The sequence below is a fragment of the Ochotona curzoniae genome, unplaced genomic scaffold (assembly GCF_017591425.1).
Source record: "Ochotona curzoniae isolate NIBS_2020 unplaced genomic scaffold, NIBS_Ocur_1.0 contig_2318, whole genome shotgun sequence".
NCBI lineage: Eukaryota > Metazoa > Chordata > Mammalia > Lagomorpha > Ochotonidae > Ochotona > Ochotona curzoniae.
Window position 1 is genome coordinate 6,352,239 of NW_024465419.1, and position 17,451 is coordinate 6,369,689.

The 17,451-nt window shown below is 35.8% G+C and overlaps 1 protein-coding gene across 1 annotated transcript in view; it reads right to left on the minus strand.

The window, feature by feature from the left end:
- Positions 1-17,451, minus strand: part of SNTG1 (syntrophin gamma 1) — a 584,956-nt gene that overhangs the window by 126,610 nt on the left and 440,895 nt on the right. Inside the window, exons 11-12 of the mRNA XM_040972717.1 lie at positions 16,819-16,949; positions 1,211-1,340 (exon numbers count right to left, since the gene is read on the minus strand). Of these exons, the coding sequence (XP_040828651.1) occupies positions 1,211-1,340; positions 16,819-16,949 (261 nt within the window). The remainder of the gene's footprint in view (positions 1-1,210; positions 1,341-16,818; positions 16,950-17,451) is intronic.

The window sequence follows — 17,451 nt, forward strand, 5'->3', positions numbered from 1 at the left end:
AGGACCCATGGGGGAGATCTAGAAGAAGATCCATTCTCCTTTGGCCCAGCCCTAGTCATTGTGACCCATTGCAAACAAACCAGCAAATAGTAATTGAAGTTTCTCTCTTTCTCTCATATCCTCTCTCATTCATTCTCTCTCTCTCTCTCTCTCTGTCTCTCTTTCTCTCCATGTGAAATTTTTGGAAATACAAATAAATGCATATAGAAACTAATAAAGCAATGGGCCCTTAGTGGCTGTGGTCTTCACTTTGAATGCACCAGGAACCCGGCTAGTCCCACAGCTCCACTTCCCAATTAGCTCTCTGCTTGTGGCCTGGGAAGGCAGTGGAGGACACCCCAAAGCCCTGGGACCCTGCACCCACATTGGAGACCTGGAAAAGATTCCTCGCTCCTGGCTTTGAATCTGCTCAGCTCTGACTACTGTGGCCACTTGGGGAGTAAATCATTGGAAGGAATATCTACCTCTCTGTCCCTCCTCCTATCTGTGTTTCTGACTTTGCAATAAAAATAAATAAATCTTAAAAAGAAACTAAAACATTGGTAGCAAATATATATTTTTTTTCCAAAATAGAATATTTTTAAATCATACCTGCTTCACTACTCCTTGTTAAGGGCTCTCATACATTATGGTTGTAGGTGTTACATAATTAACATGGAAAAATTATTGATTAGGTTATTGGAAGATATGAAAAAAGAATGTGATGATAATGGGGACAGGAACAGAAAAAGAAGAAAATGTTGGAGTAGAAAGATGGAGACATTGTAGACACAACATTACTGATGATATGGACTGTTCTGCACCAATTACCTGATGATTCAATGTCTTCCTGTGATCATCCCTAAGGCACTAAAGTTTCATAGGAGCCCCTTACTCACTCTGACAGATGCATTTGGCATAGCCTTCCACTCATTCAACATTCCTGTGATTCTCAGATCACAAAAGATATCAACAATGCTCTCTTGATATCTAGAATGCTTCTACTTAAATATAGTTTGTACTCATGTGCTAAGACTTTCAGGATATTATGATTTTTTTTCCAGCAAATCTTCCAGAAGAGATTTTATGTTGTATGTGAACTGTCTCTTTCTATGAATATCAGGAGTGTGATGCATAATTACATAATTACATGTAGGTATCAAAAACTTTTAGAAAGTATACAAAAGCTGAACAGATTTCCAGTGAGGAATTCTTCTTGTTTTTAACTTACATTGTGCTTTGTGAGGTTTGAAATATTAGTTGCTATTGCTTGTAGCCAGTCAATACAATCTTCTGTAGAGAGGCACTGGATAATTCCACTGCAGACTCCATCCACTGCAGTAACTTGAAAGGCATTCTGCCTGCAGATAAATCCAAGCAAAGCAAATCAAACTTTATACTATTTCTCTGTTTTCAATTTATGGTAGTATCTGATGAAAACATCTGATTGAAGAATTTAATTATCCACCCCTTCTTCATACTTACTTTGTATATATCTGTTTTAAAGGGAACACTAGAAATAGTCCTCAGACGTCATTTAATTTTTAATTAGTAAGAGGCATCCTTACACTTAGATAACTATGGACAATCACCAAAAGGAAAAACATGTGCATGAAAGATAAACATAACCTAAGAAATATTCTAAAAGTTCTTTTCCCTGTTGATCATAAAATTATGCATAGCTTCTCCGCTAATTTGACAATTTTCTCTTGATGTTTTCCAATGCACATTTTCATAATGGATAGACCACAAATACAGATAAATGAATATTAAGCATCTTCTTAAAAAACTAACCAAAATTATCTGATGTGTTGTACCTTGTTAGCTGATATTCAATTTGCCTTAGATTATCCATATTCTTCTTTTTTAAAGAAAAGTTATTTTTATTCTTATAGATTTACAAAGAGAAGGAGAGACAGAGAGAAAGATCTGTCATCTGCCGATTACCTCCCCAAGCGGCTGCAATGGCCAGTGCTGAGCCTTCCAAAGCCAGGAACCAGGAGCTTCTTCTGGGTCACCCACATAGTGGTTGGGTGCCAAGGTTTTGAGCCATCCTCTACTGCTTCCCAGGTCAAAAACGGGGAATAGGATGGAAAGTGGAGCAATCAGGATACAAATGGAACCATCACCCATATGGGATCCCTGCATGTGCAAGATGGGGACTTTAGCCACTAGGTTTTTGCACCAGGCCAGCTTATTCATCCTATTAAAAATACTTTGGGACAAGCGGTGCATAAGTCCTGTCCCATGTGTACTTATGTTCTTAATTATGAGAAAGTCATGACTTTCAGTAACATTAAATTTTCCTTAAAATGTAGAACTTACTCTCGCTATGCCTTTAACTTTTATTTTGTTGTTAGTGTTGTTTTTGTTGTTACAGAATTAAATCATGAAATCCTGAAAAAGACTACAGATTTGCAGTCTACTCCTTACTAGTTAGTGCTGTCTATTCTGCCTCAAGCTTTGTAATGTTTAGCTGCAAACTTAATCAATGTGAATAGATAAAGCTGCAAAATGAATGAAACTTGGACAATTACTGTAGGTTTGGACATTGCTGTGTTTTGCAACACAATACACTTTGGAAAATGCACACATCATGTTTAAATCCTAGCCAATTATAAAACAATTGAAAATACCTGCAGTAGAGTATGCAAAGGGGCAAGAAAATATTAGAAATGTACATATTTCGTCCAAATGCACACCTTTCCTGCCTCCTTGGAGTTTCAGTGCTTAGAGAACATTTGTTTCTCCCAATCCACAAAGGAAAAACCTTCAGAGCAGAATGTAGGCTTTGCCACTTTCAGGATTCTATAACTCACTTAGAAGAGTAGTTCTTGTTTCAGAACCAGGGAAATGGAAAAACTGGCACTCCAGGAACTCTGCATTCTGATTATTCATAATTTTAAAAGAATTTGTTCCCATTTCCTTGTTTCTCTCTTTTTCCTTCTTTGTTTCTTTGTTTCTTCGTTTCTTTCTTTCTTTCTTTCTTTCTTTCTTTCTTTCTTTCTTTCTTTCTTTCTTTCTTCCTTCCTTCCTTCCTTCCTTCCTTCCTTTATTTCTTTCTTTCTTCCTTTCTTCCTTCCTTCCTTTCTTTCTTTCTTTCTTTCTTTCTTTCTTTCTTTCTTTCTTTCTTTCTTTCTTTCTTTCTTTCTTTCTCTTTATATATTGATTTATATCTATATATTTTATATATGCTTTTGTGTATATTATAGACTTGGAAATATGATATATATATCTTAGAAAGATATTAAAAGACTTTACAATGACAACTATTGTCTTATTTGAAATGAATTTCACTGAATTTGTAATATAAAAAAAATACAGGCATAGCATGGAAAGCGTACTATAATTTCACATGTTTTCCACAGTGAGCAGACATTTAAAATATCCATACAGAAGCTCAACCAGCCATGTAAAAGGAGGGCTAATTCAAGTTTAGCAATATACATTTCATTCCAGTCGCTGATTACCATAACCATTGCTTCATGTAACATAAATTAAAGCTTGTATTGAACACATTTGTCTTGTGGGCTATAAATGAGTCATAGCAACGATAGATATTTTTAGCTGATTAAAGTCAATAAATTTAGATCAAATTTGCAATCTGTGTAATCATATGTTACACAGTCCCTAGATAGAATAATTCTAAGGGACTAATCTTTTTTAAATCTAGGCTTGTATGAGTTTGCTACTATATAATGCTTTTTACATTCTGTTTTAAATAGCAAACTTGATAAACAAAAAACTCTTTCATGAGTAAAAAAAGAATTGCTTATATAATTTGACCAATATGACTGATCTTTTCACAACAAGCTCATCATAAATAATATAGCAATCTAATTTATGCCTTTGTTTTCACTACTTAATAAGGGAGAGTAGAGGAAACTTAATGCAGTCCATACTGTCTCAATTTCCCTTAAATAAAATGAAAATAATAATAACAAATAATATTCGTTTCATATTAAATACACTTTTGCCAAGTTATTGGTGGAATTTCTACACTTTCACATATTGGTGAAGCTCTTTGGATACTTTTTCACTGAGAAATCTATGAAAGGATAGATTTACTTATTTATTTGACAGAGATTAAAAAATAGTTCCTATACACTAGTTCACTCTCCCGATGACTGATAGTCAAATACTGCAGTTGGACCATCATCTAGGGTCGTTAGCGTACATATTAGCAGCAAAGCTGGGGAAGAGCTGAACTTCAACCAGGCACTACAACAGTTCACTCTATTTTTTCCTGAGTTCATTCACATAACTCCAAGACCAGACACTTTCCTACCTCATTCAAACTACCTTGCCTTATCATTTATTTTTATCACAGAAAACAAGGCAATTTAGGGAGGAAGGTGAAAATCTAACCGAAATAAATTTTTCTCACCTACTTTAAGCTCACCAATATTTTCATGGTTTCAAGCCAGATAAATTATCATGTCTCAAACAAGTCTCACAATTTTATGAACCTGTGCCTTCTCTCCAGCATCTGGGCCCTGCTCATGGATTACGTGAGGTTGTGACAAGTCACGTGATGCTAACTTCACTCTCTAACCTGAGGTTGCTCTATGGGGAGAATGAGGAATTCAACACTTGCTCTGCCTTTTTGCTGCCTTTGGAAGCCTCAACAGAGGTTCTTAAAATCTGGGAACTTTTTAAAATACCAATTTTAATTTTAAAGCAAATAACTTTTTTTTCTATCAAAATGCAGCCAAAGTGTTTTTTTTCATTTGACAGAGAAAAACTGATAGGACAGTTCCCATTTCACTTCTTCGATGTCTTTGGGGACCAGGCCTGGATCAACACAGACCTAGAACATGGGAAAGCAGTCTAGCTTTTCCAGGTGGATAGAAAGATGCTGTCCTTTGAGCCATCACCACTGACTCTCAGGGTCGACAATGAGACAGGACTCAAACCAAGCACCCTGAAATTCAATATTTATATTTGATATGACCACTTCTCCAACTCAAATTTTATGAAGTTAACTCACATGTCACTTACTGTTTGAATTTTTCCATAATCCACTTATTCGGAATGAATCTCCCCCACTCCCATACTCCCAGATTTCCTAGTTCTTTGGTTGTCGGAATTATTCTATCTGTCTTAATCCTGCTTATGCATCTGTAACACACGATCTTTTCATACTACAGCATAATCTCTTTGAAGGAAAGCCATTTTATGTTACTTTCCGTTGTTCCAAGTAATACATAATGTTCAAAGCCTTGAATATGTAAATACAAAAAAGATCCATCTCCATTTTACTTTAGCAATATCCTGGTTATGCAAATTTGAAATTCGATGTCATTCAAGATAACTCAAATCACAGTACCATATGCTTGCAATGTGTATCCTTTTCTATTCCATTAGTATCATTATTATACAAAAAGAACTTTTTTTTAAGGTGTGGTAGGTATTGTGCCTTAACAAACTAACACTCCTCTTGGAGTGCCACATCCCATATTATTATGCCCCAGGAAGACCTGACTACTCCACATCTGAACCACATTTCTGCTTTCTGCCTGCAAAATGGGGGATGACGGCTCCAATCCTTGGCTTTCCGCCACTGTCGTAGTCAGCTACATGAAATTCCTAGGCCTTGGCTTCTGTTGTGTCTACTTCCAGCTGTTTTGGTCATTTGGGGAGTGAGTAGACCAACAGATACATACGCTGGTCTCTCTCCCAAATTTTGTATGTGTTTCTCACTCTTTTAGAGGCAAAACAAAGCAATAACTTTATTTTTCCATTCGGCTAAATTCACTTATTCTCCCCTAAGCCACCTTAAAGTCAACCACTATTACTCAGTCCTTACAATATCTCTTCCATAAGTGATAAAATGAACAAGTTTCTTTTCCTTAAAATCCTGAAATGCTGATTTAAAGAGCTTCAATGTGAATACAGTGTTAGAATTTTCTTCTTTTCTGCCTATTCATTTGTTTTGTGCTTTATAGATTGAATGATTCTACCCAAGTGCCCTCAAGTACCAGGATAGATCCTTAGAAGTTTATCCTTTAATCTGCAACCATGAATACAGTGTTTATTTTGAGCCAGCTTTGAATTTGGTTCTATTATCAGGAAATCCTTTAGTGATACTTGCATTATTCCAAGCACAGTTCTGGTCAACTCTGTTCTTGCCTAATGTTACAAAAGCAAGGATGCTGACACTGCACCTTCTCAAATACCCTTATCTCAGAAAACAAAGTACCTCTATAAGACATCAGAAAGTCCATTGTGAATTGCTATTTTCTAAAAGTAAGAGTACAAATAATTAGATTTTATCTCAATGCTATTAATTAATTTTATCATTTGCAAGAATCATGCCATTCCTGCCAAAGAGAAAACAAAGACATTAGCCTCCTACTCTCTAAAACTCATGAAATAAATATTTATTGAGCACTTTTGACTTATAGAGCATGCAATAACATATAGAGTATAAATATTTTCTTCACATACATATTGTATAAACCACACAATACATATATGCATATGTAGACAAAGGCAAGTACATATCAATCTTCACAAAACTTTTTGGAAACTGTACCATAAAAAAAAAAACATGTCTGGATAACAATAATTTTGCACTGAAATGCTATTTTAATTAGAGTTTCCATGAACTTTGTGAAATACCCATTTATGTTGGTCTGTGCGTTCATTTTGAACAAAAGGAAAATAAACACTTAGAGAAATTCAAAGTTGAAATAAAGGACATACAATCTTTACCTCCTAACACTCTTAGCATTGCAATATTACACTGTGTTTCACAATTTGAACCAAAATCAATTTCTGAATCAGTGTCATTATCATAATATACACAAATATTCATAACTCTGGCAAAAATTACAATGATTTCATTTACATTTACTCTCTTGACTGTAACAGTTTGGTTGCAATTAAATGTGAGAGGTATTACATCATCAAAGTGTCATAGCTTTTAAGTCTGGCTAAACAACATCTATCTTTTCTTTTCTTTCTTTCCCTTTCTTTCTTTCTTTCTTTCTTTCTTCCTTCCTTCCTTCCTTCCTTTCTTTCTTTCTTCTTTCCTTCCTTCCTTCCTTCCTTCCTTCCTTCCTTCCTTCCTTCCTTCCTTCCTTCTTTCTCTCCCACATAGCAATGCACTGAGATTTTACATTCCCTCATTTAATGAATCAATGATTGACATATTAGCTCTTTAATCTGAATACCATGGAATCTACCCTGAATACTGCTACATTTGTAACTGTGTAATATTTATTGAATGTCATTAATTCAATTGCTAGAATCTATTGACTTGGAAATATACTATAAAACAAAATTGTAAAGAACCATTTAGATTTTTCCAGACAATTCTTTCATCAGCAACTGCTTTGGCTACATTCTTCAACATAATGAAATAACATATTAGAAAAAATAAAAGCAAACACAAAACAAATTGCTTTCTACAAATAGTATCAACAAAAATATAATACAGTGTTTAAGGTAGAGATAAACACAACAAAATGAAAAAAAATAAGGATAAACATAAAAGATGATATATCTTGGAATTTCTCATTTACCTAGATTAGTAAAATGCCTAAAACATTTCTCAAGGACAGAAATGAGGCAAAAGAGTTAAACTCCTATACAAAAATCAAGATCTAATCCTGAAACAAATTGGCAGTGCAATCTAGAACAAAGCTTCCAGGTTTTTGTAGGCTTTGATTGAACCTTGTACTTTTGATTATACACATTCAGAAATATATGCATATTTAATTTTTAACTGCAGCACTGATTTTTTATGTATACATATATTTTTATTTCTTTATATATTATATACATATATCTTTTCATTTCATTACATATATATAATATTAAACATTGGTTTGTATAAACCAAATCCTAAAAAATAAATCTAGCTTGGCATCTCTTTTGTAAAAATAGAATTACTACAACAGAATCATGTTGGTTCACAATATTATCTGTTTTTTTTTTTTAATGCTACAAGAGTAGAGGCAATTAGCTTAAGACAAATAGAGTAAGTCCTAAAATATTTACCACACAGGCCCTTACAGAAAAATGTTGACATCCTTGGTGACTGCTAGCTTAAGAAATTATTAGAAGAAAAAATTGAGGCTAAGAAATGCAAGAAGCAGAAATAGTTTTTAATAGTATGGAGCACCTAATTTTAAATACAAGAATGAAATGAGATGATTCGATGGAAAATTCACACTCCTCTAGCAAAACTGATCAGGATTTAAAAGAAATGATTAAAATCTAATTTAGGACATTTAGGAAAGACAACGCTAGTAATCCTAAATTTTCAAAACATTACAGGATCAGGTGTTTGACATTGTAGTTAAAAAATCACTTTGAATGTTCACATCCACCTCTAGGTGTCTAGGCTTGAATTCCTTTCCTGCTATTTGTTAATGAACACCTGGGACACAGCAGACAATGACTCAAGTAGATGAATTCGCCGTGACTATGTAGAGAATTCAGTTTTCGTCCTCCACTGAGATATTGCAAAGCAGATACATCTGCAGCTGGGTGCTTGAGAAAGAGCATCAAAGGCAGAATGGAAAAAAGCAAGAACACAATGAGACTTCTACAACAGCAAGAGCAGCTTGAAGAGTTAAGGAAGAAGAACAAAGGCCTGAGAACCCAGAACCTGGGTACTCCCTGTGGTGGAAGAGAGGGAGATGAGGGGAGGACAGGTGGATCCTGGTTGCCCAGACCTCTGACTTGGAGCATCCTCTCTTCAGAAGTTCTTGCTACCACAGACCAGCAGCTCACCAAGCAGCACTCCTGGGAACACTTGAGGCTCCGAGGTGTCAGAGGGAAGTCACAGAGTTCCTTCATTTCCTCATTTCAGGAATTGCAAAAAGGATGTGTTCTGTTGAGAGGGGAGCTGCTTAGAAGACATTCTTTCCCGAATTATTTCTTGGGACCCTAGAGATATTTTTGCATTCTAGCAGGACAGACAGGTCCCAAGAGTTTAACTGAGCTCAGCAGAGTATAAGTGGTCCTGGAGATCACTGAACCCCATACCGTTGGAGGAGCATCCCACAGGAACAAAGAACCATTCACTTTCACCACCTTAAATTATGTCTCCTCTCTCATAAATAGCCTCAAATTCATGGTCTGCAGGAAAGCTCTTGTGCATCTGCCCAGACAGTAAAGGGTCAAGCTCCCTGTACACAGTGCTCTGGGCTGTGCTCACCTTTGGGTTGGTGAAATTCACTGACATTATGAGCTGACCCTGATGTGTGTATTAGCTGGGTAGCCTTGGCACATGCAAAATGCTGGATGCGAACATCACAGTCAGCTCCAACATCTTTCTCTCTGCCAGCTGTTGCCAACACACTCTATGGTTCTCATCTCTGATGTCAACATAGATTCTTGTCCCCCACACACGTGGAGGGGGTCAATCTTTCTAGCTTTACACATTCCTAAAGATCAGGTAAGGGCCTTAGGCACTCTACTTTGATCAGCAACACCTCTATAACTTGGGAATTACATAACAGCCCTTCACACTAAGCCTTCACATCATTCACAACTTTTGCTTGCTGGAATCTTTAACCCAAATGATCAGTGCTCAGTAGAAACCAAGTCTGGGATTCAGGGCTCTGAGCTCAAACTTCTTCCAAGGAAGCTGCCAGAGTTCAGATATTATTACTGAATAACTGATCCTGAGGCATACTGAACAGAGAAAAAGCGACTCACAGAAACATCTTGTTCAGACACTGGTGAGTCTCACCTTTTCCACACAGCACTAGTGCGATGTTTGGAGCTCTGGAATTTCGCAGCAGCAAGAAGCATCTTGAAAATCTTACTTTTAAAACTAAGGTAAAAAGGAATAGCCTAAAATTTATAAGTATAAGTCTCCAGGTCACATTTAAAACAATTCCCATCGGACTGACAATGGAAACACTTTATGTCAGGAGTAGCTGCAGAGTTATAGTCCAAGTTCTGAAACAATCAAGCTAAAAAAAAGGAATTTTGGAATTACAGAATATTTTACTCAGAAAAATTCTCATTAGTTCATTATGATTAAATAATTTTTTTACAAGACAAGCAAAAATTACAAAAAAAAAAATTCACCTCATGCCCAGCCTTACAAATTATATTTGGGATGTAACACATTGCATATATAATTAGGATGTAACACAAAGGGAGGCAGCTAGACTCATGAAACTAATGTCAAGATAAAGCTCTTTAGCAAAGAGAGAGCAAGTGAGAAAGAGAGAAATTAAAACCAAATGCCAGGAATATGTAAGAAAAAGTTGCTGGACCAATTCATTTCTCATCAATAACATCTCTGAATGCAAATGAGTTAAATTTCCCAATTCAAAGAAAAAAGAGTGAACTATGTGTTACCTACAAGAAATACATTTCACCAATAAAGATAAATATCAATTGAAAGAAATGATACAAAAGATATCTCATGGAAAATTGGAAATTAAATTGAGAAAGAGTGGATAGACTCATAACAAAGTACACATTAAGAAATAAACTGTTAAAAAAGAAAAATAAGGTCATTTTGTGGTTATTAAGAAATTATTTCAACAAGATGTGACTACACTAAATGCATATATAGTCAAGTTTAGTTTTCTAAACAAATGTTAATGGATCTAAAGGGAGATATTAACTCCAATACAGTAAAAGTAGTGGATTTAAAACACACTTTTACCAATGGACAGATCAATGAGACCTAATAAGCAACAAACAGAACTAATCTATACGGTAGATAAAAAGGAGCTAACAGAAATCCAGAAAATACTCCATCCACAACAGCGAATATATTTTGGGAAGCATGGGTGTAAGGAGCACCACTCCTTGGTTAGCAAGGCTATGAGAAGTTTCAGGCTGCTAGCATGGCAAGGCATGGCAGAATGTCTCTAATTGCTTCACTGCTTCTTCACTCCAGTGTAACAACCCTCGATCACCCCTCTGATATTTCATGGAATTCTACTGAGGGGTGCTTTTTTCTGCAAATGTGAAACGATTTGTGTAACTGGTTCCATACGACAAATTGATTTTATCCATCATGTTATGATAAAAGGGTCTTTAGCAACTTACGACAATGAGACACAGCTAAAAGCATACAGTAGCACAATTGAGTCTATATCATTCCCAAATACCTTATTGTGTGGCCACATTTGACCTGGAACTTATGCTAAGCTGTATGAGGTTCTCTGTAAGAAATGGCTTGGTAATATTTTGGAACAGATGGCAATCGTGTAGATACAAAGAGTTTGTTTACAGTGCATCTTCAAACTGTTAAAATACATGAAATGATGCATTTTGGCATCCCACCATGTGAAACAGAAAGCATATGGGGCATCTTCTAATCAGAGACAAATGTTGTGAGCCCCCAGAGGAAAATAGTTTAAAACTTCTACCTAATATTGGCACTTATATTTACGTAAAGAAGTTCAGGGCCAAGCATGGTAGCCTAGTGGATAAAGTCCTCACCTTGCACACACACGGATCTCAAATGTCACATGTTCTAATCCTGACATGTTCTAATCCCCTCTTCCCATCCTGCTTGCAGCCTAGGAAAGCAGTTGAAAATGGTCCAAAGCCTTGGCACCCTGCACCTGTATGGGAAACCTGGAAGAGGTTCTGAGGTTCTGGCTTTGGATCAGCGTAACTCCAACCATTGCAGCCACTTGGAGAGTGAAGCAATGGGTAAAAGATTTTCTCTTTCTCCCCTCCTCTCTGTATATCTGTCTTTCCAATAAAGAGTAAAATAAATCTTAAACAAGAAAACGGTTTGAAAAAATAAAAAAGTTTTTTGTAAAGATCTTTCACTCAGAGAAAGCTTGAGCTACCCTGATCTTTTTACTGCCCTTTTACAAAATGAAAACAACATAAAATAAAGCATTGAATCAATACTAGGGAAAGGTGATGGTAATTAGTGCATGATTGATTATAAGATTTAATAAATAATCTATGATATATGCCTTTATAAATTCCTTTCATTTATGAGGTTTCTTTCTCATTTTGTATTTTGATATTTCAAGTAATATTGGCACAGTTTTAGTGAAAATTGATTTAGGGTATAAGTAAACCACCTGTCACTATGTACCAGCATGTGCTGCCAACCATGGAGTTCCTGGCTTTAGCTGGTGACTGCAAGTTTGAATGGTTAATGTTCTGCTGAAAATGTTTTCTTTGAAGTAAAAATAATAACACTATATTTTAGAATTGTTTTTGTAATCAGTCTTTTAGCCATGAAGTAAAAATGAAACAACTGCATGCTGTGGAAAAACTTGTGATGTTTAGGATATAAATAAAGACGACAACTTTTTTGAGTTGTCCATTGTAAGCATCACGCCATAGTGGTCAATGTCTCTTCTTCTCGCTGATCCACACATCCTTTACAAGCTCTGCAGTCAACCACAACTGGTCTCCTGCCATACATTTTTTTTTTTTTTATCAATGTAGACCAGTCTCTAAAAAAGACCACATTCTAGGGCATAAAACAACTCTCAATAGTTTAAAAATCTGTGAAAACATATAGTATATTTTGACACAAAGGAATATAGCTGGAAATTAAGAACAAAAGCTGTTAGAAAATATACTAACAGATGCAGACTCAAAAATATACTAAAGAATGAATACTTGGTCATAGTAGAAATCAAAAGAGAAGTATTAAAAAAAAACTTCCTTAAAATGAAAGAAATTGAATACAGTGAACATGAAAACTTGTGAGACAGAATAAAAGCAATATTAAGAGAAAATCCCATAGCAGTAAGTATGTACAAGTGGTTAGAAAAGCATCAAATACATGATCTAACATTACATCTCAGCAACCTAGATAAACAAGAATAATCCAACCTTAAATTAACAGAAAGGAACAAATACTGAAAATAATGGAAAGTAAAACAGAATGTAAATTAAAATGCAGGCAAAGGAGGAATGAGATTAAAGGCTACTTAAAAAAAAAAAAAAGAACCAAAATTAAGAAGTCACCAGTACAGCTAAACAGATAAGGGAGAGAACAAAAATTAATAAAACCAAATATTACAAAGTAGATTATATTATTGATGCCACAGAAATGCAAAGAGTCATTAGGAAACATTACAGAGAGTTGTGTGCCAACAATGTGGAAAAGGTTGAGGAAACAGATAGATAGAATAGTTTCAAACTCCTTCTGTGAAGCTACCATCATCTTAATCCCCTAACAAGACAAGAATGTAACAACAAAATAGACAAGTATAACTCCATAACCCTGACAAATATGGATGCAAAAATCTTCAACTAAATGCTAGCAAACCAAGTCCAACAACACATCCAAAAGATCTCCTACCCATATCAAGTGATACCTCATGCGAGCACCCATGGATGCTTTACAATGTGGCGATCAGTAAGTGTGACATATCATAGGAGCAAAGTGAAGGATAAAATGAATACCTCAACAGATAGACAAAGCATTTGATAAAACACATAATTCTATCATGGTAAAAATCTGCAAAAAATGTGCCATTGTCAAACTAAATAAGGGGAAGAGCTAGAAGAATTTCCACTACGACCTAGAACCAAAATGGGTGCCCATTTTCTTGAGTGTTTTTCAGCATAATTCTAGAAAGTTTTAGCCAAAGTCATGAAGTAATGGTAATAATAATATTATTAATAATAATAAATTAGTTGGATGCAAATGGGAATGGAGGAAGTCAAATTACTCCCATTTTCAAACTATGTGTTCCATCATACAGGAGAGTGAAGAAATCCCATGATGTCAATCCTAAGAATAGTACCTGTAAATTGTAATATTATTACACCCACAAACATCCTATGTCACATGCAATAAGATATTGTGATGTAACCAATGAACCAACAATCAATGAGAGACAGACTGCTTATGATCTACATCAAAGAACTGAAAAGCCTGATATGGTTTTAATTCCCTATGTTATTCCACAATGGGTTGGGAGAGCAGAGAAATCTACTTTCTTAGAGATTATAGGGTGCCCCCTGCTCTGTGCGTATGACATACTGTGAAGAGGCTGCCAGGATCACTCTTGGATCCCACTGCATATCTTTATAGTTTTTGCTAATGTCTAATGTCAATACGAGTCTTCTGTCTATAAGTTACCTGTTACAATTTTGATAGATTATACTTTACATCTTCCTCACAGACTCTAAGAAGGAGATTTGTACCCTATTCCCAGAGACTCCTGGTAACCTCCCAAATGCTTTCACCACAGAAGCAGTGGACTCCTCATCAAGGACTATCAGTATGAGCACAAAGGACTATATCTCAACTGCCAAAGAGATCACAGGGAATTTCAGTGCCCCCGTAGGCCAAGAGCTCTGAGGCCATCCATTCCTTATCGGATCTCCCACATGGGATGGAAGAAGCCCAGAACCCTCCTCACAGGGTCTAATGATATCAGAAAAACAGCCAGGAACCCCAAGTCGTCCTCAGCAACAGAAGACTGGTAAACTTCCTTCTGGACTCAAGAGAGGAGCTTTCTCTGGTCCTTACTTATTTCCAACTTTTGCTCCCCACCCTCTCTTGCAATAACCATCAGGGTCATTCCAGAGCCCCCAAAATTACATCAGATAGATAGAGACCAATAAGAAAAGCTTACAATAGACAACAAAATGTCAGCGTGGACTCTCATATACCTCACAAGGTAGGACACAAAGATCAGTTACTCCTCACTAAGGTATTGATTTTTCTGCGCACCCCTCCTAGAACTTCTCTGCTCCTCAATCATTAACCTATGACTTGTTAGATTTATAAGCTTGTTTGCACTGTCCTAAAACTCACGAAGTTCAGTAAAATCATGCTTAAATACTATAGGCTGCTAAATATAAATATGAAAAAAGAAAAACATGATATAGTTGAATAGTACCCCATAACCATTTTTAGGGTGTATAGCAGTTGATTATGTATAAACTAAAACTGAAATGTCAATGAAGTAGTTACAGGATATGGTTAAGAACTTGCATTTTCTAACACATTGGTCACTCAGTAGCATGTGAATTAGCTTCATGATGTTGTAAATTTTCATGTTTCTTCCTGTTGTTGAGTTTGTGTTATGGCTTTTCATTGGATGGGATGATATTTTGCCAGCTCTACTTTCAGATCAAGGATGGTCTCCCAATGAAACTGTTCAATTTATCAGGACAATAAGATGCTGAACTCTCTGCATGGTCCATGCCCGCAATGGTGGGATTACAACTGGTTATGATCTGTACTACCTTAATAATATGGAGGAAATCAATATGTGGGGAGAGGGTTTGTGAAGGGTTTGGGGAGTCCCAGAGCCTATGGAACTGTGTCATAAAATGAAATAATTAAAAAGAAAAAGAAAAGAAATCTTAAGAGAGTTCAGCAAAGTTACAGACGCAAAATCAATACCCAAAGATCAATAACATTCTTATATAACAACAACCTTCTGGCTAAGAAAGAACTTATAAATAAGTCGCATTTGCAATAGATTTAAAATTTAAGAACGAAACAATGTATCCCACAGAGAAACACAAATGAAAAAAGTAATATAGGACACTGATCTTCTCAAAGACTTCTTGTATAAGACTCAAAACTCAGGCCCAGAAAGCAAAAATTGACCAAGAGGATGATATCAAGATAATCACTTCTGCACAGTTGATAGAATGAATTTGTTAATAATTTTTGCATCTGAAAAAATAGCTAATGTGCAGAATGAGTGGATAATTCAAAAATGACAAAACATTGAAGAAAAGGGCAAAGGATCTCAAGTTACTTTTAAAATTTGAGAAAATAATTGCCAATAGACACATGAAAAAAATCTTCAAAATCATTTGTCTCCAAGGAAAAGCAAATAAAAATCTGAGGTATTACTTTCACCCATGAACTCAAAAGTTTTAAAAATTAACATGTATTGGAATGATTCTGGAGGAAATATTCTCTATTACATTGTTAGAATGTAAATTGCTACGGATATTATATAAAGCAGTATGTAGAGACAGGCTAACGCTAGATCTACCCTATGACCCAGTTACCACACACCTTAGAACATATCAGAGAAAATCAAGTCAGCATATGAAAGACATATCTGCAGTCCCAGTTTACGCCAGCTCAATTCACAACGGCAAACATATGAAATCAATCTAAGTAGCTATAAACTGATGATTTCATAGGGAAGATGTGTTAGACTTCTCAGACACAACCAGTATTGAAATTCTGACATTTGCAAAATATGACAACTATGCTAAGTATGTCAGACTCAGAAAGACACATATCACACATTTTCCCATATTCGTGGAAGTTATAATTTAGAGTATAAGAATTTTGTGAATATCACATCATTTTGCACATAGTTACACATATTGCTTCGCTGAACCATACCATCTTAAAGAGCATATACCCCCAATTTCCACATTAGGATCATTTTCAAGGATCCCTTTGTAATATTAATTGTTCTGCTATCAAGAAAAACAGTATATATACTTTTGCATGTATATATGTATACATACAATGTCTTCATTTGATGTGAAATGCGACATGTCAAAAACTGTCAAAAAGTAAAATTACCCTTGCAATTAAATGCAAATATAAATAAATGATAACTATAAGCAACTACCTGACAAATCTTTCAAATTGAAAGTGTTATACAACTTTCTTGAGCAAAAAAATAAACAGTTGAAATTAGCCTAATCAAAACATTAAATTTCCAATAAAAATGTAACTTCTAAAGGTCTAGAATCTAATATAAAACAATGAAAATCATTAAAATTTAATTTGTACTTTTAAAATCAGATTATTATGGTGTTGTACCTCTTCTTTTTGGTGCTGCAAATGTGCAAAACATACGAAATCATAAATCATAATGGTAAAGGTGGAGTTCAATTACCCTATCTCAAAACCAGAAATCAGGAAAAGGAACTCACCGGCTCACGTCCGTTCCGGGCACATACTGAGAGAATCGAGAGTGAAGCAGAGGAATGAGCCTGAGGTCACACCACCGCTTCTCCCATCTGGAGCCTGGCGAAGTGGGCCACGAGGAACATGACAACGTGTCCTGCAAAGACACACGCCATCAGGTTCTCACTCTTATTCGGTGTTTGAAATTCCTGCGTCATGAACCCTTTTCATTTGGTGGAGTTTCCACTCTAAGTGATCAAAATGCTACCATTCTCACTGAGCCTAAAATTATACCTCGTTGATATCATTGACAAAATTCTCTAACACAAGAGGCAGGAATGATTGAAATGATTGAAATGAAAATATTGAAATGAAATATGGAAATATATATGGGAGGGCCTGTAGCAATGACTCATTGAACAATCCTCTTCTTGCAAGCACTAGGATCCCACATGGACACCAGCTTGTGTTTCAGCTGTTCAACTTCCCACTTGGTTCCTTGCCTAGGAAAGCAAAGTCAAAGCCTTGCGACCCTGCACCCATGTGAGAGACCTGGAAGAAGCTCCTGGCTCCTGGCTTCAGATCAGCTGCTCAGCTCCAATTTGGGGAGTGAACCAGTGGATGAAAGGTCTTTCAACCTTTCCTCTCTGTCTATCTGC